Raw genomic sequence first — 26,337 nt, forward strand, 5'->3', positions numbered from 1 at the left:
AGACAGACTACGAGGAGGAGGCTATTCCTGGCAAGCAGCCAGAGGACTTGGGTGACCTAAATGGAGGATAAGGGGAAGGAAAGTGCGGCATCCATTGGGCATACACCAACATATGGTGGCTGTTAAGTCACTGGGATCCTGTGAGTCTCAAAGGGTGTGAGGAGGGCGTGGTCTGCATGAGGGCACATGGGGAGGGAGAGCTCAGCCTGTGTCTGTGTCGAATGTGGTGGCTTCAGGGTCCACGGTATCAAGAGGGGTTGGGATCAGGTGCGTCCAGGATAATATTTGTTGTATTTGGAAGAGCAAGTGTGCCACCAAACTGCTTTCTGACAGAATCCAATACAGCAACATAGTTCTTTGTTTTTGTTTTTTTTTTTTTTAATGAGAAACATCTGAGTTGTACATATCACAAATAGTTCCAAGTTTCTTTACCAACCCCTGGCGGCCAAACAGCTCAACCAGACCTGAAGTGTCTTTTTAAACATGAAAAGTCTTTAAAAAATTAACTTATAAAAACATCCCTAACAAGTCTGAAGTTTGGCATTTACTGTACATTAAGTCAAAAAGCTCAAGCTAAAATCTGTTTTTTTTTTAAATCAAAGTTTACATTATCCATACAGATTCAGCGTTGTTAAAAAATATGCACAAATAACCACATCCATGCAATAAAATTTCTTTGAAAATTTTAAAGCAGTATAAAAGAACCGACCTAGGGACTGAATGGGAGATTTTGGTTTAAGACCTCTGCACACAAACTACTAGCTGATTGGAGAAAAACAAAACAAAAAACTGATTCTAAACACTTAAAATGTGTTTGACTCAACCAACCAGCTCAGTGCACAAGAGTTCCCGAACCATTACTAAAGTAGGTACCCATTAGCTTCTTGGACATGGTTCATTTACGTGTTGAACATCATTGTTCATGGGCCTTATCAGCTGTGCTGCAAAAACAGTGTTTTACAAAGTGCGTGGCTCTTGGGGGAAGCCCCCCTTCCCAGAGTTCTCTGAACTCATCTACTAGCTTTGTCTGAATGCCAGGTTCTGCTGTCCTCTGTCCCACAGAAGGACATCTTTTCTGAGCGGTCCTGGGCCCCCAGGGTCCATCTGGACAAGAAGAGGGAGGCGTCTGCAGCAGGTCCCTGGGCCTTGTCAAGGCTAAGAGTCACTCATGGGTTGGTCTGACAGCAGCTGAGCGCCTCTGGCCAACAGGCTGCTGGCATGGCGCTGCAGTTGGCAGCGTCCTCTAGGTGGGCGGTGGCCCGTTGGTGTACCGCAGCATGGGGTAGAAGGATCGGGCGAAGTTGTTGGCTTGGGTGCAGCTGTAGTCGTCTTCGGAGGCTGGCAGCAGGCAGGCCAGGAGCAGCAGCAGCAGCAGAAGCAGCTGCAAGGGCAGTGCTGCCCTGATCACCCTTGAGAGGAAGGAGCGCTTGGGCTGTGAGCTGCTGGGGCCGTCAAGACGGGGCATCCTGCCAATAGAGAGGTTGGGGGGACTCATCAGGAGGGTTCAGAGAGCACACTCTTCATTAGCCGGCTACATGCTTATGGCAACAACTACAGGACTCTGGGATCAGCCTGTGGTGATGGTTAGTTAACACTGTCAAATGGACAAAATGTGGAATCATAGAGGAGATAGATAAGCCTTCGGGCATGCCAGTGAGGGGTTATCTAGATTAGGTTAAGTGCTCTAAGAGTGGCGGCACCATTCCATGGGCTGGGGCTCTAAACTGAATAAAAAGGAGAAGGCAAGCTGAGAGCAAGCATTCCCCTCTGACTGCTGCTTGACTGTGGGTGCAATTCGACCAGCAGCCTCAAGCTCCTGCTGTCATGATTTCCCTGCCATGATGGACTGTACCCTTGGACCTGTGAGCCAAAAATAAACTCTTCTTTTCTTACGTGCGTTGCTTTGTCAGGGTATTTTGTCACACCTACAGGTAACTCAGACAGCTGGGGTGTACTTTTGGAAGAGGAGCCTGGTCCTCTCCAGAAGGACCTAGAGTGTGGCATTGACAAGGCCGGGGAGTCACTGTGGGGACTGTAATGCCATTACCTGTTGTCTGTCTCCTCCTCCTCCTCCTCCTCTTCCTCTTCTTCCTCCTCCTCTTCTGTAGATCTCTCTGTCCCAAACTGTCAGAACAAAGAAGCCCATGATGCAATGTGTCCTTCCTTAGGTTAGCTATCCCCTTTCCCCCCACTTAGGTCACTTTCCTGCCGCACTTTTGGGACTAGAGTCATACCGCATTGTGATTCAACTTGATGACATAGGGAATGATTAGGTTTGTTAAGCCATCAAGATTTTCATATTTCAGTTTACTGGAGACAGGAGGAAACCCCTTCAGCAGAGGCCCTCATCTACAACCTACTGTGACCTCAAAGAAAATCAACTCACTAGGAGAGAGCCTTTGAGTCAAGTCTTTAAAAAAAAAAATCATTTTTACTAATCATTTTAAAGGGCCAGAGAGATAGCTCCACAAGTAAAGATACTTTCTGCCAGGCCTGATGGCCCACGTTCAATGCCCAGGACCCAAGTGATGGAAGGAGAGACCTGACCCCTTCCTACAAGCTGTTCTCTGAGCTCCATTGTTCTGTGTGTATATATAGTGCCCATAAATAATTGTCATAAGAAATGTTAGCAGTTATCTTTTGGCCAGAAGGTTGAAATAGATACATGCTATCATGAAAGGTCCAACAGGGCTTCAGAGTTTCTGCTGTTATAGTGACTATAAGAGCCATACTGGTATTGTTTAAGGAAGGAAGGACCCTGACCTTTGCATAGGAAGCTACTTCAGAGGGTGCTGGAAGCCGTTCCCCGGAGTCCACGTCATCAAAGCTGGCCAGAGAAGGGTCTGGATTCTGAAAGCCACAGCCACTCATTCAGTTTAGGGCGACACAAGAAGAGCAGTTTGTTCTTAACCTAGCTCGCATCCTTCTAAGTTCTCTCTCCTCCCATGCAAATAGAGTTTTTCAGGCAAAAGGCCAAAGCACTGGAAACCCGTACATCACAGATGGACTCATGTGTCCTGCTCCAGCTGGGGGAGGCCACAGTCTGGCACGCCCTTTGAGTTACACTGCCTTTTCAAGAGAACCGAAAGTCAACTGAGTAGAGAATAATTAGGAAAGAGTGCAGGACAGTCATGAGAGAAAGTGAAGGCTTGTTTGTATTCAGCTCGAAGGTAGAAATGATGGTGGACCTGACTTGCACATAGCAGGGTTGTTACCTGCATATTTTCAAATGACGGAACACTATCATTTGTTACTCGGCTTGTGTAACTTATTTCATAAAGCTGCACAGCCAGCAAAGGCCAGAACCTTCCCACAGACTACCTGCCCCCTCGACCATAGTGACAGAGCAACCTGCCTTCCCACTCGCCTCTACCCAGGTAGCTTCTGGACCTAGAAAAGCAACCAGGGGCCTGACTTACCAGGCTTCTCTGCAAGGACATCAGGTCTTGAGCCACTTGCTCTCGCAACTGTCTGAGCTTCTTCTCGATCACGTGGACCTTCTCTTCGGCCTCAATGTAGTCTTCTCCGTGCCCCTTAACGAGAAGGCTGGAGGAAATCTCCTGCAAGGAGCTGACCTGAGGCTGACAGTCTACCAACTCCTTTTCCAGTTGCTGAAAGCAAACGTGAAATGGTGTAAAAACAGTTGTTGGCGGGGTGGGGGTGGGGGGCAGTGTGATGTAGCTTTCTGTGTTCTGGGATGGATGCTAGGTCCAGCTCAACTCCAGAACTTTCTATGGTTCATTAGTTTCAACCCTTGGCTTGGCACTGTTCAGAGGGCACTTGAATAGGTTGTACCCTGACCCTGTTTTTAATTCCTTTTAACTCCAAAGATACTTTGATGTTGAGAAATGAGAGGGAAGAGGTGATGGGGTGTGGTATGGAAAGACCAGGCCCCTTAGATACCAGGTCAGGGAAACGGAAGTCAGCGTGTCAAGAGCTGTTAGCTTAAGCACACTGCTTGGATATATGGAGGGTGTTCCGGGTTGATCACTTGGAATAGTTAAGGGCTGTTTTCTTGCTAGACTGCTAACTCCCTTCAAACTAAAAGATGAAGATTGGTTCTAATCACATTTCAAGTCCTTAATAGCCACCTGAGGCTGTAGAGGCAGGACATTTCCACCCATGTAGCACTGAATGCAGCTTTACAAGAATTTTAGTATAAATTTGTTCCAAAGCAATGCCCAGCAATTTTAAATATAAAATACTGAAAATCAAACTACATATGCACTTACACAAGTCCCCTTGAGTACATATGTGAGAATGTATAGATCTCACCTTGGCCTATTAGTGAAACAAAAAAAAAATCTATAAAGATACAACTTACCTCCAGAAAACAGGATACTTTTACTATGAATATAGATAACTCACGCATCTCATCTTGGGCAATATGTCCTCCCCCCACCAAAATGAACAGTAACGTCAGCCCTCTGTGCCTGATGGTCCTATTCCCACAGTCAGCCAGCCACGGATCAAAAAACACAACAAAAGAACTACCATTGTTCCGAACACACAAATGCTTTCCTGTTGTTGTTATTACCTAAGTGTGATCTAACAGAAAATTACGCGGCATTTACACAATTCGTTTACATTATACCAAGGATTGTAGTCGTCAAGAGAAGACTGGAGGTTTACGTGAGGATTTAGGTTGTATGCAAGTAACATGCAAAGACATGTACGTTTTACCTAGCAGACCCAAGTACCCCCAAATCTGGGTATGTGTAGGAGTCTAAGCCCAGTCTCCTGTGGATATCCAGGGATGACTATATTAACAATGGAAAAAAAAATGCTTCAGTGGCCTTGAGTTTCAAAAGGTATTGTTGAAACACTGATGTCCCTAATTCCCAAGAGTCTTAAAAGCATCTTGCTATGGATGAGTCACAGCCATCAACAGCGTCGTGGTTCCCCAGAACACTGGGGTGAAGCTGCTAAGGACTCTGACCCATGGAAGCAGGCCTTGGCTGGTGGTCCGGGGGAAGACACTTACCATCAGCTCTCTCTGACACTCTAGGAGAACCTGGTGGTCTGCCTCAGGGTCGGTGACTTGAGCCTTCTGCCTGCGGCTCTCTGCACTGGCTAGCCACAGGAGCAAGTCTTGACTCAGCTGGTGAAAGTCCTTCAGAAACAACACTCCTTAGAGTACTGCCCCTGGTTGGGGGCTGAGGGCGGGCGTGCCTAGAAGGAGCTTGCTCTTCTAGATTCGTTAGTCACCTGCCCTGCTTATCATCCCAGCCAGTCCTCAAAGGACCAGAGTTCAGTGACAGGCCAGGGACTCAACCAAGGAGAGGGAAAAGCAGGAAACGAGAGGGCATGCTTGGCTGAGCCCTGGGAGGCATCAGGTATAACGTGAAACACACCAGAAGGGAGGAGTTGAAGGTACTGAAGCCCACGTATGTGATTTGACCAACATTCCCAACAGAGGTTGTGAGATCCCGCCCCACATGACAGGCTGTGATGGGCTCATGTTCCTAAAGACAGACTCAGAGCTAAACAGAGAGCTAGCACACGCTCGACACGTATGTGTGCTGGGTAGTGGGCCGGCATTATACACGCTGCATTGTTCGGTCCTAAAAATGAGGCCGAGAGTCAGGCTTGGGTCTCAGTGGGGAACACTGGGGCCCAGAAGCTTTGAGGATTTGTTCCAAATATTAAACTGATCTCCTGTTTCGGGGCCAGATCTCTGGATCTCTCTGACTGAAGGACAGAGAGAGGCAGGTCCCTCAACCTGATGGCACGCTTGCTGTGACCCTTACTTCCATGGTGGGTTTGGGCCCAGGCAAACAAACACAGGGTTATTTTAATGGTGCTGGGGAAAGGGGACAGGGAGGGGAGCTTTCTTACTTCCTAACCCAAGCCAGCCTGATGGTTAAAAATATCCGTAGCTCTTAGCATGTGGGGCATGCTGCTGCTGGGGCCCTGCCCTCGGCTGAGTCAACGTACCTGGCATTGCATGAGTGACTGTCGTAAGTCTCCTCTCCAGCTGTCCATCATGCCCTGGACCGCATCCCAGGACAGGCTCAGCTGATGGAGCCTATTTTGGAGTTCTGTGGACTCGGGGCTCTGGCTTGGCAGAGATTCCTTGTGGCTCACGTTGACAGAGACCATTAAGGCCTTGTAGGTATCAAAGGCTTTTAGTAGCTCCTGTCAGCAAGGGAACAGACTGAGTCAGGGCTTCCGGGAGCAGGGAAGAGGGGTTCATTTTGAATACCTGTAAGGGACAGACCTTCTCCACGCTTCTCCGAGCAGTGGCCACCGAGAGAGAACTCGCCTGTGAGTGGCTGGGAAGCATCAGCTGAGTAAACGGCCTTACAAGGTTAGTGAGCTTGGCTGGCTGGCTGGCTGGCTGGCTGGCAGGGCCGGGGAACCAAAGGCCTGCCTCCTCACTGACAGGCTCAGGCTTGACCAGAGGCATGAAGAGACCCTACTGACCTCCACAGTCCCTTCTCTGTCACTGGCTTAGGGACAGTTGTAGGGAAGGCTAAAAGTTTTCCAGATAAAGACAACCATGTTGCTATTTTGCGGTTGCCCCTAAGGACCCCAGGAATGTCACCCGGAGGAATGGTAACCCTTATGTACACAATGAGAAAGCACAGGTGTGAAGAGAAACTGGACATCCCCCAAGACTCCTGCCCTGGGTTTTAGGACCTCAGACTTCTCTGTTCAGGGCACCCTCAAAGCACAGGGCTCAAGCTGCCCCTCCCTGCACCCTGGGTTGGTGCTCCTGAGGCCTGGGGCCGATCACCTGGGTAACACATCCTAACTGTATCACTGGGGAGCCGAGTCAGGCCATAGGATTCCTCAAGCCAGTGAGCCGGTCCTTCCAGTTTGAACCCCTCCCTGTAAGACTCCGCTGCCAGTCCTGTGTGGGACTGTTGCATACAGGCCACCAGGCTGGCTTTGCGCTCTCTGACTGCCAACTACCAGCACCTCCACAAGAATCGAAAATCCAGACCTTTCCAGCCCTGGGGGGTCTGAGCCCTACCTTCTGGATTTGGGGATTGTCTATAGAGCCTCTGGCATGTGGAAAGAGAACCCTGCACCTCAGTCCTTACTGAAACAAAAGCCACTGACCTCTACACACCCTACCCGCATGCTGCCAGCGACTCCAAACCCAGGCCGGACCTGTTTGTCCAGCGCCGCAGTGCTAACCCTGCCCTGCTTTCCTCTCCCCTCCACCCACGGCTCCCACTCACTCGCAGCCTCTTCACCCTGAGTGCCATTTCCTGGGTATCAGAGGGCGGGGCTGCCAGCTTCAGGGCGCCCAGCTCTGCTTCCGTTTTCTCGAGCCAGGCAGCGATGTTGCCGGCCTCAGAATGCAGCCGCTGTGCTTGCTGTTTCAGTCGGAGCTTGCCGGGAAGCTCCTGCGCTTGGATCAGCTCCCACCTGTCGAAGGCACCTGGAACCCGAAAGCTGCCAGTTAGAGCCAGCACTAAAGCAAGCAGATTTCCTCAAGCTGTGGAGTGGCTGGGAAGGTAAAAGCCAGTCAAGGATGCTCCTGGCTGGAGGGCCAGGGCCAGGGAGTGCTCTCTTCTTGGAATCTCCATGGTCCGATCTAAGGCCTGTCCCCTCCACTCCCACAAAGGCTGGAATGGGGTGGGGACAGGCGGTGAGGAAACCCAACCTGTGGCCAACAGGTATTCTGGCCTCCAGCTTAGTGTTTCAGGTAGCGCCGCTGTTTTGATTGACAAGTGACTAGCATGATGTAATGAGCTCTACTCTGCCTTTAGCTCAGCAATTACTTTGGTAACTACAGGACTAGTCTTACGAGGCAGTTGAGACAATGTGTTAATTACCGCTTTCCCTTCTGGATTTTCCGTGCATGGGAAGTTATTAAAACAAGCATTTCATACCGGGGTGGAGGTGGTGCACGCCTTTAATCCCAGCACTCAGGAGGCAGAGGCAGGAGCATCTCTGAGTTTGAGGCCAGCCTGGTCTAAAGAGCAAGTTCCAAGACAGCCAGGGCTACACAGAGAAGCCCTGTCTCAAAACAAAACATGCATTTCATCTTATGAGGCTCCTTTGTCACTCACTGTGTAAAGAAGAGTTTGCAAACAGCCAGGGATATAGCTTTGTGGGACACTTGTCTACCAAGCCTAACCCCAGTACCACAAGAAAAAAAAATCAAATTTAAAGAGAGAAGCCTAGAGATTCATTCATAAACACAAATTGGCTCGTTTCAAATAACAGGCCATTGTGGGGTAGGCTCAGCCGTCTTGGTAAATTATGTCATTGCTTGATCTCTAATTAACATTCTGTCAAGCAGACACCTGGCTAGGCCCAGATACCAAGTTCCACATCAATGCCCATTTTTGGTACCTGGCTTCTCCTCCACTGAAGTGGCCAGCTGCTCATCTTCCTGCTGGGCGCTGTCCTTTGAACCCTTCGGGCCGCCTTTGTCATCATCAGTGCCTTGACGTAACAGCAGCTTGACCTAGAACGAGCCAGTTTTTAAGGTTATTTCTGTAAAATCCTGAAGAGATCTTAAAAGTGTGGGACCCTTCCCACCCAGAGGCAACTGATGAGTGACAGATGCCATCATTGCACAGGGCGAGATTTGTAAAGCGAGCAGAACCGAGGGCTGACAGCAAGCCCCAGCAGCCGCCAAGGAAACAGATGGCTTGTCATGGATGGGAGTGAAATGGCCTGTTTAATCTGAATCCTTCCTCAGGATCTCCACACAAACTATGGGGAAAGGTCAGAGGTGACCATTGATCTTATGAGACAGCTCCTAAGGTAGCACTTTTACACTTTCACGGTGTTTTAGAAAGCCTCCTCACTCCTCCGCATCAGTCTGTTTGTGGGTTTGGCATTTTCCTCACTGTGAATGGGAAACACAGGCTCCTCTGCCTCTCTGGGTCATTCATTGTCAAGCATTTACCCTTCAATGTACACAGTGACTCTTCTGCTCCCGCAGAGCCGATCAGCCTGTTGTGTCAGGCCTTTCTAAAAATAAATGGGTCCCTCTTAGAAAAGCTGTGCTTTCTCTGGGTCGTGTCCATATGGCCCTCTTTGTGTGGAATGGGGGAGACGAGACTTCCGATCTCTGGTAACACATGTGGTTTCACAGCCAATAGCAGAGCCAGAAGTTGGCCTGGTGAGGAACACAAGCCTGATGCCTGGGAGAAGCCGAAGCACAGCGTAGGGAGAGGGTTCGGGGCTGGGTGAAGTCTCCTTTCCCAGTCTGTGCTGCAGCACAGATGGAGACTGTAAAAGCAGCGGCAGCTGTCTGCTAAGCAAGGGGAGGAGTTCTAAGTGGGCACGGCCAAGCCTGCACCAGATCTGACCAGTGAAAGACACAACTGTTTCCAATTAGCTAGCAGAAGCACCCCCAGACACTGAAGGCACTTTGGTTAACCCCACTGGCCCTCCACCGATGTTGGCTACTCTGAAAGATGCCTGTGCCACTAAAATGCCAAGCGACATTTTAACCTCAACTCCCTCATCGTGAGTGCTCTGGACTAACAACAATCAACGGCCAACCTTTAAACCTATGCCATCTCCAGCCGCTGCCTCCCTGGAGCACACCCGGAACTCTTGCCACTAAGAGGTGCAGGCACAGTGATTATAGCAAACACCCCAATAATGTCCTAATAAGGACCGCCATTCTGAGGGGCTCCTCCCTGTATCCACACTAATCCTAACGTATGAGGCAGGTTCACTATCGGGTGAGGAGGCTTCCAGAGTGCTGCACGCTCCACTGTTATGGCCTGGGAACCAGATCCACGTCTCATGACCACCGTAGCAAACGATGAAATCCCCACCCCCCCCTTCACTTTTCTGACGTGCAGTCAGAAAGCAGATAGAGCAGAGATTGGAGAGCCAAGAGGTGGCCCAGGAAGACTCTGGAAGCCCTGATATTTAAATGGATAATTGCCTCTAGCAGAAAATAGTTCTCTCGTCGCTATCAGCACACACAAATCTTGGGGCTGGAAACCTTCAACCCTAGTCCATTTGCTGGATGCCTCAGCAAAGGGCCTAGTTCTTTGTGTGGTGCTGGGAGGTGAGCTCGGGGCCATGCCAGGCAAGCTCTACCACTGAGACACACCCCTTTCCTGAAGTCTCAGAAGAGACCCCATCACCCCATCACGAGCGAGCGCAAGAGTTGCAAACGAGCTTGCAAATGCATACATGTACCCGGCTGCATTCCCGAGGGGTGGGGACTCACATAGGCTGGTTTGTAAGGGGTGCTGGCATCCGCAGGGACCGGTGCTACAGTCCTGTCGCCTTCCACTTGTTTGTAGTGATGCTTGGGATGGGAGGGGCTGTCGGGAACGTGCCACGGGTGGTCCTCGGAAATGGATTTACCTGAAACCAAGTGTCACACCGGCTTAGGGTCTCCTCTCCGAGCAAAAGGGTTTGCATTGAGCGACACAGAGATGGCCACAGGTGACATGGCATCAGGTTATAGTATCAGAATGAGCTCTGCAGCTTGTCCTTGCAAAGCATGCAATGTTTGCAACATGTCAGCATGTCTTGGGAGGGAATGAGAGGAGTCATGCAACCGAGCGACACTGCACGTTCATGAGATGGAACCACAGCGGAACACAACGGACACAGGAGTTGCTGCAACGATGAGCGGCCGCCCGGATGGAGCTGGTGTCTGCAGTGGTGGGGATGCTGGGCAGTTAAGGCCAGGCCCGGGGGCCGAGAGGATAGGAGGCCTTTGAGCGGGGAGGGCAAAAGTGATGGTGAAGGTGACCTTAGGGACCAAAAAGCTGCTGATAGCCCTCTCCTGCCACTGAAGATGGGGACAGGGTGTGTGTGTGCGTGTGTGCGCGTGCGCGCGCATGCACTGGCGATGGGGAGCGGGGTAGGACTACAGCTGCAAATCGAGGAAAGGTTTCTTTTGCTGTGGCAAAGGCAATGGTCCTTTCCAGCCCCAGCCACCCATCTCGGTTAACCACCAGAAGCAAGGAAATAGTCTGAAACCAAGCCACCATGAAGAAAGCTTGGCCCACGCCAAAGGACTCGAGTTAGACGGAGGGGGGGGAAAGAGTTACCAAAGACAGCACGACAAAAACCCTCTCTGTGGGCACAGGAGTGGGTGGGAGGGCACTCTGGCATGGAAGGAGCACGCAGGTATGGGTGAGTACGGCAGCGTAAGTACACCATGACTCCAGGACCGAGGCGCATGGTGCCCACAGAGGCACGGGTCAGACGTGACAAGGGAGCGGGGGGTGTAGGGGTGCTGTGTGTGCCATGAGATGCGGCCATGTTGAGACACATGCATGGGCGGGGGGCCTACCAGAAGATGCTTTCAAAGATTTTGTGGTCATTTTAAGATAAGCCTCAGGATTTTCGGGGATTTCTACATCTGAAAAAGAATAATGGCGTCGTCCTCACCGGAGGTGCCTAGGGAACAATGCCTAGCTAGTCAGTCAACAGAGCAGGGGCCGTTGCTGGGTGGGAGGAGGTGGTTAGGTAAGGCAGGTTAACCCTATAGGTTTTAGTAAAAGAATTTCAAAACCCAGAAGGATTTTCCCTCCCGGTCAACTCCTGTTCATTGCAGTGATGGGTTAAGGGGCACGTGTGGTAACAAAGGCCACACTCAATCTACTAAGTAAGCTTTGATAGGTGCCCTAAAGTCAGAACATGGCCTTCATCCTGCCTATAACAGGAGCGAGCCAGTTCGCAGGAGAGGCGAAAGGCGGGCAGGGCAGAAGCCAGAAAGCCACAGACCTGCGCCCACCACAAGCCATACTCTGCATCACTGAGAACTTGCCATGTTGCTATGGAGCTGGAAATACAGCCAAACGGGTCAGGCTCGCAGGCTCTCAGGCTCTGGGAAGCCGCCTTTACCTGACAGTGCGCTGTAGAACGGGCCCTCCTCGTCGTCTTCGTGAGAAGAGGATCCCCCCACGTCACCCGTGTGGTCCCACTCCAGAGGGATGGAGTCCACACTGACAGGGGTCTCACAGCCGGATCGCTCATGGCCCAGGGGCGGGGGCACGAGGTGGCACAGAGACTGGGCAGACGAGGGCTCCTCGCTCTCTCTCCTCTTACGCCAGGAGTCAGCCTGGATCTCTCTCGGGTCTTCTATGTCTGTTTCATTCTCGGAGGCCTCCTTTTCATCTTCTAAGCCCTAAATGGGAAGCACTGGGGTTTTAGGATGAACCAGCTGAAAGGCTACCGCAGCTGCAAAGAGCTTTGGAAGCTGCCTGTCCAGCAATCCTGAAAACAGCCGCTGTCAACATTGCTGAGGCACTTTTAGGAACTGAGAGTGTCCTGGGGAAGAGGTGGAGGTAGGGGGGCATTGCCACACGTGTGTGATGACCTGAGGTGAAATCCTCAGACCCAAGTGGAAACAGGGCATCGTATTCTGTGTGGCTCAAATCCCAGTGCTCCTGCTGGAGGCAGAACACCTGGACATCTGTTGGTCAGCTAGCCTGGCTTCTGTAACATAGGGTGTACACAGCAGTGAACGAGCTGGAAGGTCAGGATCAACAATGGTTGCCTTCTGAGCTCCACACGGGCCCCATGGGACACTGGCACAACCCCTCACACTCAAATGCGCAAACACACCGCACACGACACCATTTTTAGAAAGTACTTTGGTTATTCAACTCCGAACAACCCACAGTGGGGCCTGGAATCTGTATTTTTAAAGGGCTATAGCTTTTTTTTTTTCTTAGCAGAAAATTAAAAAAAAAAAAAAAAGATGAAGAAGAAAGCTGAGCATTTTAGGCTAAGTTTATCTAGGAGAGAAGGAAGCAATGGCCCAAGAGTCACCATGGCCAACAGAAACACATGTTCAAGAATCACACGCTCTGGTTTGCCCTTTGTGTGTGTGTGTTTACGTCTGTGTGCAGGTACAGGTTAGTTCCACGGGCCCCAGATTGAATAAAAAGCAAGAAGTGAGGCGAGCAGCAGCACTTATCACTCCCTGCTTCCTGACTGGACACCGTGTGGCCAGCTGTCTCACTCTCCTGCTGCCGTGACGGACTGTGCTCTTCGAGAGCTAAAATCCCCCCCGCCCCGAAGTTGCTGGGGTTTGGGGGGGGGTGTTTTGTGGCTGCAACAAGACAAATAAACTAAAACAGATGTCTTCCTCAGTTGCACTCCAATTCTCCAGCTGAACCCAAGGCTGGCTGGCTGAGCTAGACTAGCTGGCGAGGAAGCGCCAGGATCCTCCTGTCTTTGTCTCTTCCAGCACAGGGTGACGGGGCCTAATACTGTGCCAAGCTTTTATGTGGGTGCTTGGGATCCGGGCTCAGGTCCTCATGGTTAATATGGCAGGTCACCTCCACAGCTCTCATTTGCCCTTTTTGTTTTTCAGTTTTATAGTGTAGTGTCTCTGTTCAGCTTCTATTATTAAAAAAATGACTGGTAAGCAAATATATTTAAAAACGTTGACTTCTTAGAGACTTTTTGAGGCTACACCGATGGAAATTCAACTACATTTGAAGTTTGCCAGTTGGACCACACACAGAAGAGACCATCTAGCCAATGATGGTGGCCAAGAAGTAACTGTTCTGGCCCAGTAAGATGGAAATGTTGAGTGAGGACCCTAACCCTATATGAACACTCCAAACTGCCTTGAATTTAGGGAAACATCAAGGTCGCGTTGGAATGCGGAAACACTGGGCAAGAACTGAGCACGGGAGAGGAGGCATTGAAAGCTTCCGGATATGACAGGAAAAGATAAATTACATTCTCAAGTAGCTAGTGGATATACTCCAACCTAGACAGTTTTCAGTGAGTTCTAGGGGCCATTGACACTGACCAGAAAAGCCCTGTACTGAGGATGATGAGGGCAGGGGAGAGGAGCACAACTCCCCAGCACCATCCTTCCCCCAGCTAAGTAACTGGAGCTCTAAGTCATTAAGAGTGAAAACAGAGTTCCCACCCCTCCACCCCCCTGTGCCACCATTTTGGTTCCTGTTTCTGTCGTACTTGGCACCATTTCTTAAAAGTAGTTTCTCAATCGTCCTCTTTCAAGAGAACATTCTAGAATACTATCATTAGAAACAGCTCTGAAAAGCATGGCTGTTGCTATGTATTATAAGACAGGCATGAGGCACTTCACCTTAAGAGGAATGATGCCATACTGCCCTACACCTGTAATGTATACTTTAGAAGCATTCCAGAAACTTGAGCCACTTTCCCACCAGAGGGCCCAGAGGCCAGTATGACATGGCTCTTAAAGAAATGCACCCCTGGGATTTCCTTTTCATTAGCCACACAGTTCAAAACTCAAGTACTACTTTCTTCAAGAATAGTTAAAATACTGTTATACACTAAAAAAGGCTGGTGATATGAGAGGGCGTGAGTTCAGCCATGTTGGCTCACAACTGCCTGTAATTCCAGCACCAAGGGATCTGACACCTTACTCTGGCCTCCAGGGCGTTCTCTAAAGGTTTTCTACCGAGACTGAAATATCCATCTTACAGGGAAGCTCTTTAAACAGGAAGGTACACAACTCAAAAGAGCTTCAGGAAGTTCCTGAAACTAACCAGATTCACTAGGCTCCTCCCTGACAGAGTAAGCAATCAAAGGTGAGAGTCTCCCTCAGATGAAAGAAAGCTGAGCTGCAAAGAAGACTCCGATAAGCTGAGCTGCAAAGAAGAGTCTTGAGGCCAGAGCAGCTGGCCGTGGAAGTCGCAGAAACCATGTGAACTGCCTGGAAGAGGTTTAGACAAGGAGTCACGTGGAAAGGACATTTTCCAACCTGCTGAGCTGCCTGCAGGCTGTTGCAGTGTGCTCTAGGTTCCCAGATTTTGTGAGCTTTCACCCATGCTGTGGTAGACTTCGGTGATACATCTGCCTTTGAGTCATTTCTGCTCCTGTAAGTGACCCCAACAAAACTCACTGCTTCACCGAGCTGCACTCTGGTGCTGTCTGTGTTGTGGGCTCCCTCTGGGGCTGGGAGTCCTGGCCAGCGGGCCCCCCTTACCGGGGCGTGCGAGGTCAGGCGACAGTGGAAGCGGGACACCCTGCCGAACACCTCCTGGCAGTATCGGTGGAGCTCCTCCAGCTCGTCCTCGATCAGGGCCGCGTCCAGAGGCTCGCTCTTCTGAATGAGCTGCTCCCCGAACACGATGAGCTGGTCGATCTTGTTGGTGTTCAGGGTGATTTCCTGTTGGAAGCCCTGTGTGCAAGATGAGATGGAGCTTTGAGGAGAGACTCTTTTTTTTCCTCCGTGTGCGCCTAGGGTCTGGTCCACATGACAGGATCATAGGGAAAAAAAACCACATTAGGTGCCATGATGGTTTTGTCCCTTTTCCCTTTCTGCTTTGTAGGGGGTACCAGGGCTTCTGCTTTTAAGGAACTGACCATGACAGTTAATTTAAAATTATAGATTCTAAAGTTCTATACTTTTTTTTTCCATATAAAGAAATTATGAATTTGACCCAAATGGATAGGCATCCTTATGGGCATGGGCGAGAGAATTCATCTTCTTGGATGAATTCTTGGGAACAGAATATTTCCCCAAAATAGCCTTGGTGAAAATAATAATAATAATAATAATAATAATAATAATAATAATAATGTGTTTGTTGTATTAAGAGGCAACCAGTTTTCATTTGTTGATGTTTTCTAACTAAGGAGAGAACGGCTGTGAAAGAAAACTAGTATGAGGCTGAATATGTCTCTAATCTCATCATCACGAGGCAGGATGTCTGCCCACCTCAAGCCAAGACATTATCTCGAAACAACAACCAAAGCAAAACTGCCAAACTGACTGTAGACAGAGACCTGTAGCAGTGGGAGAGCAGACGGGTGTGTGATCTTGGCCCAGCCAGTGACAGCTAGCCTGCCCCGCATGGACTCAGGTACCGAGTAAACGGCAGCCTGTGAAGTACAGTGTGGACTAAAGTGAGCTTTGTCCTCAGAATGAGCCCTCGACTACCCGGCATCCCTGGTGTGAGCAGTGTAAACGCTACAGCTGACATGTGGCCTGTTGCCTGGAGAATTCTGGAACATTCTCTGAGCAGCAGCGAAAACCTGGCACTCGGCCCGTTCTCTTCCACAGAGCCGCCCCTTCTCGAGGCACTGAGGAGGTGGCACTCACATTCAGCTGGCGCATCTTGTCCTCGGCGTCACTCTCTGAGAAGTGTTCCACGTTGGTCAGCTGCAGGTCCATCTCCGTGAGCCACACCAGGATGCTCTCCCTGGTGCCCTCAAATTCTTCCCTCTGGTTGGTGAAGTACTGTGAGGGAAGGGAGAAAAGCCATGTTTGCACCGCACGCTCGTGTCGGGCTCAAGGAAAGGGTGCTCAGTGCTCTCAGACAGAAGCTGTCTCTGGGGTGCCCCAGAAGCCTCGACACAGTGCAGCTGGGGCCTGGGGGCTTGTCTTGGATATGATTCCAGAATGTTCCATAATGTGCCACATAGTCTCTTAGGTCCTTCCAGGAATTTGAAATTCTGGGTTTTCTAATCTAACTCAGTGAATCTCCCTGTCCATGGACGATGCGGCCAAGATGCCCAGGGGATTTTCTTATTAGTCTGGAGGCTGAGGCAACAGAATCATGTGTTCTAGGCCAGCCTAGACTACATGGTGAGGCTCGGTCTTTTAACATAAAAAGAAAGAGAAGGAAAAGGAGCCACGTGGAGCTTAGGTCTGATGGCTTCATTTGCTCTCCTGTAATTCTGAACTTGCAAAAGCAGATTCATTCCGTCCAATGAAAGAGGCCTCCCAGATTGTCACTTCATCAGAGACAGGCAGCTGTCCCCAGACAAAGGTGGCATTTCGGGCCATGTGAAGGTTTAGACTAGTAATCGCCAAACCAGCAGGAAATAGATTAATGCAAAGGAATCGTCTGAATTGTTGGACAGCCTGCTAATGCCCTTCTAAGAGGGTTAAAAAAAACAAAAATAAAAAGCCTAGGTTCTCGTCTTCCTAGACTGCTTTGAGGTTAATCAGCGTGCTCTAAACCTCAGGTACCGTCCCAACGCCCCACACAACAGAGTGTACATACACTCGGTGTTTCATCCATATCTCTGATGCAGGGCTGATAAAAACAGATGGGGGGACAAGGCTCTTTGCAGAGGTGCATGTGTGCTTTCCACTGTCCCAGGAAAGCAGTGCCCCACACTCTGGGCAAGCCCGTGTGCCAACGCCCACACCCATCGGGTTACAGAAGTTGTAGGGAGAGATGTGTTTTGGTAACACAGATCGCACGGGCAGGCTCTGCCCGAGAAGCCCTATGCAAATCCCTCTTTAAGAATGAAGGCCGGGCGGCCAACAGACTCCTTTGTGTGGGGAGAATGTTAAGATAACTCTTAATATTCGGTGAGGTCTGCCTGTCGTTGTCCTGCCAGCCGGCCACAGCATCTCACATATCACCTCTCCCCGAATATCCACCCACAGCGCCCCGGGGCCCCGGGCGGGTTACCCTGAGCCTCCGCAGAACGGCCGTGACCCGCTTCTGCAGATTGTCCCAGCGCTGGTTGCCCTCGTGCACCATCTGCTTCAGCTTGCTGGCCGTGTCCGTGCGGTTCTCCCGGGCCAGCCGCCGGTACTGCTTGTTGATGAGCTCCAGCTGGGTCAGCCTCTCGTGAATCTGCCGCTGGAAGGCCTACGGCGCGAAGGTGGAGGTCGGCACCACACGGGCAAAGGGCTGGCACGCCCCGCTCTGCCAACCCCGGGTGGCTTGCTCTGAGAGGCTGATGCCCAAGTCGATAAGAGCAGCAGAGCACTACCTCCCGGGTCTGTGAGGTTGGCAGAGCGCGGGCACCGACGCACAAGGATGTTTCCAGCCAGGCCATCCCGGCAGCTGGGGGTGGGCTGAGGGGCGTGGCTCGCATCGGGAGAATGCAGTGCGGGGAGGGGAGGGGAGGGGAGGCTCACCTCAAACCTCTTCAGCTCCTCCTTGGCGTTTGTATACAACACCTCGGAGGAATTCGGGCAGGCCGCGGTCCTCTCGGCAGACTTGAGCCAGTCCTCGAAGCGGGAATGGTCATCTAAAAACTTCTGCCACAGCCGCCAGGTCTCCTCGATTCTGACAGGCGGAGCGGAGGGCAGAAGGTTAGCACCACCGCCCATGTCCACAGGTAGAGTGTGGCCTGCCCGTTCCGGAGTTCTGTGTGTGCCCTGATTGAGCCCACTTCCCGGTCTTTTACTCGAACTGTTAGGGAGAACCCACTACTCTTTTCCAGGAAATAGCTAAGGATGATGTTGTTCTTGGTCTAAACTCAATTCTTCTGGGGAACCCAAGCACCTCGAAACTCCTGCTTCCAGGGCTTGGGGCTGTCTGCCCTGCTCTGTGGCTGGAGAAAGGCAGTACTCCTTGTTTGTTTGTTTGTTTGTTTTCTCAAGTGATTTCCTTGTTCACCCTACTGGGCCTTCTCTGCCAACCCTTGGCATTTCTTTCTTTTAAGACAAGGTCTCTTTGTAGCCTAGGCTGGCCCTGAACTCTCCACCCTTCTGGCTCCACTTCCTACGGGCTGAGGTGACATGCATGCATGCCATTCCCTGTTAACACTGTGCTGGGGATTGAACTCGGAGCCTCCTCCATGCTAGGCAAACACTCTACCAACTGAGCTACTTCTTGGTGTATTTCTAAGTGACTCGAACAGGGCACAGTTACTGTGGCTGTGTGCGCGCGCACGTTATCGGAAAACGCTCGCCCTGTTTCAGGCCAGCTGGCTGCTCACTTCATGCGCCGCTCCATCGACATGGCACAGATGTTCCTCCAGCGCCTGTCCAGGCTCCTGGTGGTCTGCTGGATTGAGTCACACTCTGTCTCGTTCGCACAGGCGTCAGAGTCATGCAGTAGGACATCACAGATGTTGAACACAGACTCCACCCCTGCACTGTGCTGTTCGATATCACGCTGCAGATCCTACAAGAGCAAGAGAGCACGAAAGCACTTCAGTCAGAGGATCCCTGCCCACTCTTCTCTCCCCACCCCCGAGTCAGGGGACACGGGTGTCTTGGGATTCAAACAGACTGAGCCTGTTGTCTTCATGTGGCCCCGCGCTGTGGATACCTGGCTCAGCCTACATATTAGCCACTGTGTAGCTTCACTACTGTGCTCACTTAGTGTACGGGGGGGGGGGGGGAAGCCCACCACACGCTGACAGATGGCTGAGATGCTACTGGCCAGCCGCTTTGGGCATACATGGGGCTCAGGCCAAACCATCCAATTCTAGAGGTCCGCAGTAAAGACTCGGTTTGGGGAAGGTCTTCTTTGAAAAATAGTCTGTTTAGCAGGAACTCAAATCAAAGTGACCGGCTTTTGACCTTTGATGGGTCACAGAATTCTCAAACCTATAGAGACTTGAGCCTACACACCCCTGGCAGCTGCAGGCACAGGAGTGGGCGGCCTCTTCATGAGCCCATCTCAATGAGGACTTCGTGGACCCCAGGGGAGAATGCTGAGGCTTCTAACTTATGGGGTGCAGCTGAGCCTGTGGCTTGAGGAGGTGGGAAGGCCTCTGGAATCTTGTCCCAATACCTACAGTCATGGCACTTTCTTGCTTAGAAAATATAAATACATATAAAGAGATAGAAGGGTGGAAGATCAGTTTCTGTTGTCCTCCTTTTATCTTGACCCTCAACACAGCCCTGGCCAAGTGATAGAATGACAGGCATATGCTAACAAAGCCTTAATAATTTTTCTTAATAATAAACATGGCTTCTTCTTCATCAAGAGACCGAGGGAATCCTCCCCACCCTGTGTACCGTGGGTGTGGGCTGGCTGGGTGTTCATAGAGAGTTGAGAAGTCTTCCCTATCATCCAGACTCTGTGACAAGTGATTAGAGAACTACCCCCAATTGATCCTGGTGTCTCAGTTACACACCAAGAGGTAGCAAAGACAAAGTTCCATTCTGTTTTAATTGTTTCGTTAACATGTCTGTTTCTGAAGTTTTACATTTTCACATGAGCAACTGTTAATAATGCTAAGGCTGTAGGTCAGGCCACAAGAAGAGCATTTTGTTAACAGCGGCTTCCATCCACAGAAAGGCAGCTAAGGGTCATTCTAGGTCACCTGAATATTACTACTGTATGGACTACGGGATGGGCCTAGTATTTTCTTACATCTCTTCTGATAAATGTAAGCCTGGGCATTCTGTGTTCACGGTAGCTATGAGAACAAATGCTGGCACCCCATTCTCAGTTCTTCATCAGGCAGTCCCTGACTCAGATCCAGAGTGAAGACACAATGTATTTATACGCAGAAATTTGCTCCTGCTTAGCCCTGGGAGGCGAGATATGCTGGTGGAATTCTTAAGTTCTGTAGTCAGGGAGAAGGCCTGAAGTACCGCAGGGCCAGGAGGGTCTGCAGGATTAATACTGGGGCTGGCTCTACAGCATTTAAGCAGACTGCATTTAAGCAGAATTCCAGCTTTAAGAATTCTTCCTGGTTTACAGAAGGGTTTCTGGATTTTTCAGAAGCTCACTGGCATTGATGTACGCTCTTTTTAGCTACAAAAGCAACGAATCAGCACTCCAATGAGTGGTCCTGAAAGAGCATAGGGACACTTTTCATTGGGAAATGTCCAGGATACCATCTGGTTCTAGTTAGCTAGGATAGTTTGGAAAGGTGTGGAGAAATTCTAGCCCAGAGGTAAACATGAATGCGACGTACTGTAAGAATCATTCCAATGGTCTTACATAGTCATTAATTTTAATATGTAATATGAAAGACTTATGTATGTGGGTGTTTACATGCATGTCCCGTGTGTATGTACCTTATATGTGCTGATGCCTGTGGTGGCCAGAAGAGGGAGTTAGATCTCCCAAACTGGAGTTACAGATGGTCACAAGCCACCCTGTAGGTTCTGGGAATAGGACCTGGGTCTCCTGGAGGAGCAGCCAGTGCTCTTAGCCACTGAGCCGTCTCTCTAGCCCCTATCTTATTATTATTAATCCAGCTCACGCTGAATGAAATGGCTAAAGAAAATGGAATATGTATGACAAGTGGTAGGAAGAAATGAGCTCTGAAATCAATCAATGAATCAATCAATCAATCAACCAATCTATTTTTTGCTTTTTTTTTGGGACAGGGTTTCTCTGTGTAGTCCTTCCTGGACTCATTTTGTAGACGAGGCTGCCTTCAAACTCACAGAGATGCTCCTCCCCTGCCTCCCCAAGTGCTAGGATTAAAGGCCACCATGTGCCACCATGCCCAGCCTCCTGAAATAATCTATAAAAGACCACCTTCATTTGGGATTTTTAAAAGGCCCAAGATTTTTAACAGAAACCTCCATCTAAAGATTCTATATCTTCTTGGAACACTATAGAGTAGCTGAGTGGTGGTAGGTATCTTGTGCTGCTTGCTACTAGTTACCTTGTACAATATAAAAGAAAGTGGACTGTATCTGAAAATGTAATCCAAGTGAGTGCTGGACCAGTGACATTGTTGTTTGCAACAACAACAAATCCTATCACTAACATACACCAGGGCACATGTCTGAAGAAGAGTTACATTTCAGAAACTGTCTAGACTCTGAGAAACAGCACAAGCTAGCAAGAAAGCCTTTCCTCATCAGTTCTGAAAAGGAATTTTTGTCCAACTTGATTTTTCTGCCCTTATCAGGCAACCCAGGGCCCTGAATTTGAGAAAGGGCCAGGAAGGAAGAAGCAGGCATCAAGAAGAGATGAGAGAAAAGTGAAACAAGAGAGGAGAATGTAGGCAGAAAGAATGGGGATAAAAAAGAGCCAGGAAATGGGATGGAGGAGAAATCCCAGGGAGCACTCTGGTGGCAGCTGCAGGATATCCCTAAGGAGAGGTTTAGGGACACACAGTCAGGCAGCAAGTTGAGCCAATGGCAGTGATGCTTTGGTAGTTTGGCATGATGCTAAACAAATCTGCATGGGGGAAAGAGCCTATTGCTAGTCAAAGAATAACTGGTAATAAACCATACTACTCTAAGCCATCACGGGACACCCTACAAGGAACCAAGAAGCAAAAAAAAAAAAAAAAAAAAAAAAAAAAAAAAAAAAAAAAAAAAAAAACAAAAAAAAAAAAAAAAAAAAAAAAAAAAAAAAAAAAAAAAAAAAAAAAGAAAAGAAAAAAAAAGAAAAAACAAAACCAGAAAAGAAATCCTGGGACTCAGTGAAAGCGGTCCAGAACTGAAGAGCCCCAAAATCCCATTGTGTTTCATTCTGAAGAAGTAATGGTACAATTTTAGCACCAGTCACTGAGAGGAGTACGTGAAAGGGCTCAGTGGGGCCTAACCCAGTGTTTCTCAACCTTCCTCATGCTGTGACCCCCTAAATACAGTTCCTCATGTTGTGGTGACCCCCAGCCATAAAATTATTTTTGTTGCTACTTCATAACTATAATCATGCTACTGTTAATGAATTGTAATGTGAATATCTGATGTGTAGGTTATCTGACCCCTGTGAAACTGTTGTTCAAGATCCACAACTTGAGAACTACTGGCCTTACTCCTTCCTGTGCACCTCCCCAGGGTTGTTGTCCTAAGAGGAATGAGGAACAGCAGGGACTGTAACAACTTTAGGAGCTAAGGACTTTTGAGAAGATAGTATTAAGTGATCTCAACTTTTTAGGTCTTATTTTTAGAAGCAGTCAAACAATTTATGCTATTTATCTGGGGTGAAAACATAAGCAAAGTTTCCAGAAATGACCTAACCATACCTCCTTGCAGTAATATTCTGTCTCCAGTGTTTCAGAAAGTCTGGACTTAGCATAACAGACCCACGGCAATGTTCTTTTAAGCAAACCCACTAACAATTGCCTCAGCACCTCTGCAGTAGGTAGGATAAAACCTTTTCTGCCATCAAGAAGGTCCAAATCCTAATCCCAGAATCTGGAGGAATGGTTTGAATGAGAGGGTCTGGTGCTGTTTGAAAGGGTTAGAGGGATTAGAAGGATTAGGAGGTGTGGTCTTGTTGGAGGAAGTGTTACTAGGGTGGGCTTTGAGGTTTCAAAACCCAAGTCGGCTACTTCTCCAGCATCACACATTCTTGCTGCCATGTTCTCTGCCACGATGGTAATGGACTAAGCCTCTTCAACTGTACGAAAGCCCCCAATTAAATGCTTTCTTTATATGAGTTGCCTTGGTCACGGTGTCTCTTTACAGCAATAGGCCAGTGACTAAGACACTTGGTAAATGAGAATTAAATTAGTCAATCATGTGACCTTAGAACATCAATAGTCTCCTGATTATACCCACTTAAAAGTGGACCAGTGAGTGAAAGGACACACCCATAAAGAATGGTCCATGGAAAAAGAACAGTGATTCTCAACCTGTGGGTCATGACCCCTTTGGGAGTTGCATATCAGATATCCTGCATATCAGATATTAATATTTATGATTCATAATAATAGCAAAATTACAGTTATGGAGTATCAACAAAAAAAAAATTTTATAGCTGGGGGTCACCACAACTTGAGGAACTGTATAAAAGGGTCATAGCACTCGAAAGGTTAAGAACCACTGCTTTAGAACCTCGAGAAAAGATGGCAGCCTCTTTGACACCCTGTTGGAACTATAAGATAACGAGTTTGAGATTTTTAAGCTGCTAAGTTTGTGGAATTTTATTAGAATAATAGAGAAATTAATACAGTAACTATTTCATAGTAATGCTAGTTCCCTATAGCAACGCTGCCATTTTTCTTGGTAATTATAAAGGACAAAAATTCCATTTCTGGTGATCTTGAACTCTACAAGGAGGAAGCCTTAAAGTCAGCCAGGTTGAAACTACCTATCACTTTAGCATGGGGCACAAAGAAGGCCATGACAATGTTAGTTTTAGATTTTATGGCTTGTGGAATAAATTCTCTGCCATTTACTGTTGTGTCCTACTTTTGATTTATGAAATATGAAGACAGGCTTCAGGCCCAGCCAACCATTCTTTGAGAGCAAAGATGTTGCCAGCATCCACAGTCACCTGGATAAACCCACCATTCAGTGGACAGTTACTTGTAAGGCTTTGTCTGTTGAGAGGCTGTCCAAAGGAATTCACACTAGTCAAACTGGCAAATAAAACTGAATATTCCCGCAGCTGTGACTTCACTTAGACCATTCTCAGTGCACATTCACATTTCTGTAATGTCCACTGATACTGTACGATGCTCAAGACTATCCTTTATTTACCAAAGCAAAGACAGAATCTAGCAGAGTGGTTCTCAACCTTCCTGACACTGTAACCTTTTAATATGGTTTCTCATGTTACAGTGACTCTCCAACCATAAAATTATTTTCATTGCTACTTCATACTTACAATTCTGCTACTGTTACGAATCATAATGTAAATATCTGATATACAGGATATCTTATATGTGACCCCTGTGAATGGGTCATTTGAACCCCAAAGGGGTCCTGACCCACAAGTTGAGAACAATTGATCTAGATAATCTCAATAAAAGACACGTTTAGCTGAGTGTGGTGGTGCATGCCTTTAATCTTAGCACCAGGGAGGTAGAAGGAGGCAGATCTTTGTGATTGGAGGCTAGCCTGGTCTACAAAGCGAGTTCTAGGCCAGGTAGGGTTATACAATGAGACTTGTCTTTAAAAGAGAAAGAAAGGAGGAAGAGAAGAAGGAGATGGAGGGAGAGAGGAAGAGGAAAACAAGGCCAGCATTTCAAATCTGTTGCATTACTAAATAATGCTAATTAGAAAGCCAGAGAATAGGTATCAATTAAATGGTAATTGTAATTCCACTTTATTTATTTTTTTTAAAAAAATTTACATGTTTTAAGCATGTGGTCTGTATGTGGGTGGTGCACATGCCCACAGAGGCTAGAAGATGGCATGGGATCCCCTGACCCTGGAGTTGCAGGTGGCTGTGAGCTGCCTGGTGTGGGTGCTGGGAACTGAGCTCAGGTCCTCTGCAAGAGCAGCTCACCGTCTTAAGTGCTGAGCCCCGTCTCCATCCCGAGTGATAGCATTTTAGAACGACAGCAGCAAAAGCACGGTAGTGAACACCTTTGCTCCCAGCACTTGGAAGGAGGCAAGAGGATTTTCTGGGAGTTCAAGGCCCGCCTGGTCTATAGAGCAGGTTCTAGATTAGTCAGGACTATATAATGAGATGCTTTAAAAACAAAAAATGTTGAGTTGTTGAGTGGGGGCTTCAAAGATGCTCAACAGGTAATCGCGCATACTGCTGTTGCACAGGGCCCCAAGTTCAGTTTCTAGCACCATGTTGGGGAGCTCGCAACACCCTCTAACTCCTGAGGGACTCAAAGCCCCGACCTCTGTGTACACCTGTGCTCATTAGCACACGACACACTTACACATAATTAAAATAATCAAGACAGATTTTTAAAAGTGTTTAATTAAAAAGTTATTCTATTTAAAGTAGCAAAAAATATGTTACTTTTAAATCAATAAAAAGCTAAGTATTGGTGGTATACCTCTTTAATCACAGCACTTGGGAGGCAGAGGCAGGCGGATCTCTGAGTTCCAGGCTCAAAACATTAAAGGCTACTCAGAGAAATATTGTCTTGAAAAGAAAAAAAAGAAAAAAAAATGCAACAACAAAAAATTAGGCCAGGCCAGTAAAAGATAGACCTGACTCAAGATAATTTATCATTAAAGAGTGTCTTCTGAGAAAGGCATGGTGGCATACACCTATAAATCCAAGGATAGAGGAGGTAGAAGTTGACGGAAGAGTTCAAAGTTATCCTCAGCTATCTCTCTGTCTCTGTCTCTCTCTCATTCTCTCACTCAAACACACATACACACACACACACCAAAAACAAAACAAAGCAAAACAGAAAACTGGGGTGTTTCTTTTTGGTCTTGACTGAGCACTTGCCTAACATATGAAATCCCAGGAGCGAGGGGTTGGGGAGGGTGAGTGTGTCTGTATCCAGGTATGATGGTATATCCAGATATGATGGCTGTAGTTACGGTAGTTAGCAGGTACTCCTGTTTGTTTCTCTGTTGTGAAAAACACTGACCAAAAGCAAGTTTGGGAGGAGGAGGTTTATTATTTGGGTATAGGCTATGATTGAGAGAAGCCAGAGCAGGAGCTCAGGGCAGGAAGTGAAGCAGAGGCCACGGAGGAATGCTGCTTACTCTCCTAGCTTGCCTGGCTACCCTTCTTATACAGCCCAGGTCCACTTCCTAAGGATGGTACCGCCCACAGTGGGCTGGGCCCTCCTACATCAATCAGGTGTGGCGGTGTGTGCCCTCAATTCCAGCACTCAGGAGGCAGAGGCAGGTGGAGCTCTGAGTCTGAGGCTACCTTGATCTCCAGACTACTCTGCGGAGGCTGTTCCTCAAGCGAGAGTCTCCCCTCTCAGGTCTATCCAGCTGATGTCAGTATGATAGGGCACAAGGCTGAGAGTCTGAAGTGAGTCTGGATCATATAGCAAGACACTAATGATCTCATCCCCTCAAAAAAACACAAAATATACCCCCAATTCATTGCCTTTCAAAGCAACAAAGGTGCAACAAAAAATCCCACTGACCATCAA

The 26,337-nt window shown here is 48.6% G+C and overlaps 1 protein-coding gene across 3 annotated transcripts in view; it reads right to left on the reverse strand.

Annotated features, from left to right (window-relative positions):
- Positions 1 to 377: 377 nt before the first annotated feature.
- Syne2 (spectrin repeat containing nuclear envelope protein 2) overlaps positions 378 to 26,337 on the reverse strand; it is a 305,981-nt gene continuing 280,021 nt past the window's right edge. For all 3 annotated transcript variants that reach the window (XM_055595536.1, XM_055595534.1, XM_055595535.1), the window contains 16 exons: positions 18,595 to 18,782; positions 17,789 to 17,939; positions 17,334 to 17,516; positions 16,010 to 16,147; positions 14,891 to 15,085; positions 11,797 to 12,079; positions 11,243 to 11,311; positions 10,163 to 10,302; positions 8,314 to 8,428; positions 7,191 to 7,393; positions 5,938 to 6,138; positions 4,985 to 5,113; positions 3,420 to 3,611; positions 2,764 to 2,850; positions 2,048 to 2,124; positions 378 to 1,466 (listed from right to left, as the gene is read on the reverse strand). In XM_055595536.1, coding sequence (XP_055451511.1) covers positions 1,244 to 1,466; positions 2,048 to 2,124; positions 2,764 to 2,850; positions 3,420 to 3,611; positions 4,985 to 5,113; positions 5,938 to 6,138; positions 7,191 to 7,393; positions 8,314 to 8,428; positions 10,163 to 10,302; positions 11,243 to 11,311; positions 11,797 to 12,079; positions 14,891 to 15,085; positions 16,010 to 16,147; positions 17,334 to 17,516; positions 17,789 to 17,939; positions 18,595 to 18,782 — 2,574 coding nt within the window. In that variant the 3' untranslated portion in view covers positions 378 to 1,243. The remainder of the gene's footprint in view (positions 1,467 to 2,047; positions 2,125 to 2,763; positions 2,851 to 3,419; positions 3,612 to 4,984; positions 5,114 to 5,937; positions 6,139 to 7,190; positions 7,394 to 8,313; positions 8,429 to 10,162; positions 10,303 to 11,242; positions 11,312 to 11,796; positions 12,080 to 14,890; positions 15,086 to 16,009; positions 16,148 to 17,333; positions 17,517 to 17,788; positions 17,940 to 18,594; positions 18,783 to 26,337) is intronic.

The sequence above is a fragment of the Psammomys obesus genome, unplaced genomic scaffold (assembly GCF_907164565.1).
Source record: "Psammomys obesus unplaced genomic scaffold, mPsaObe1.curated_primary_1811, whole genome shotgun sequence".
Classification (NCBI taxonomy): domain Eukaryota; kingdom Metazoa; phylum Chordata; class Mammalia; order Rodentia; family Muridae; genus Psammomys; species Psammomys obesus.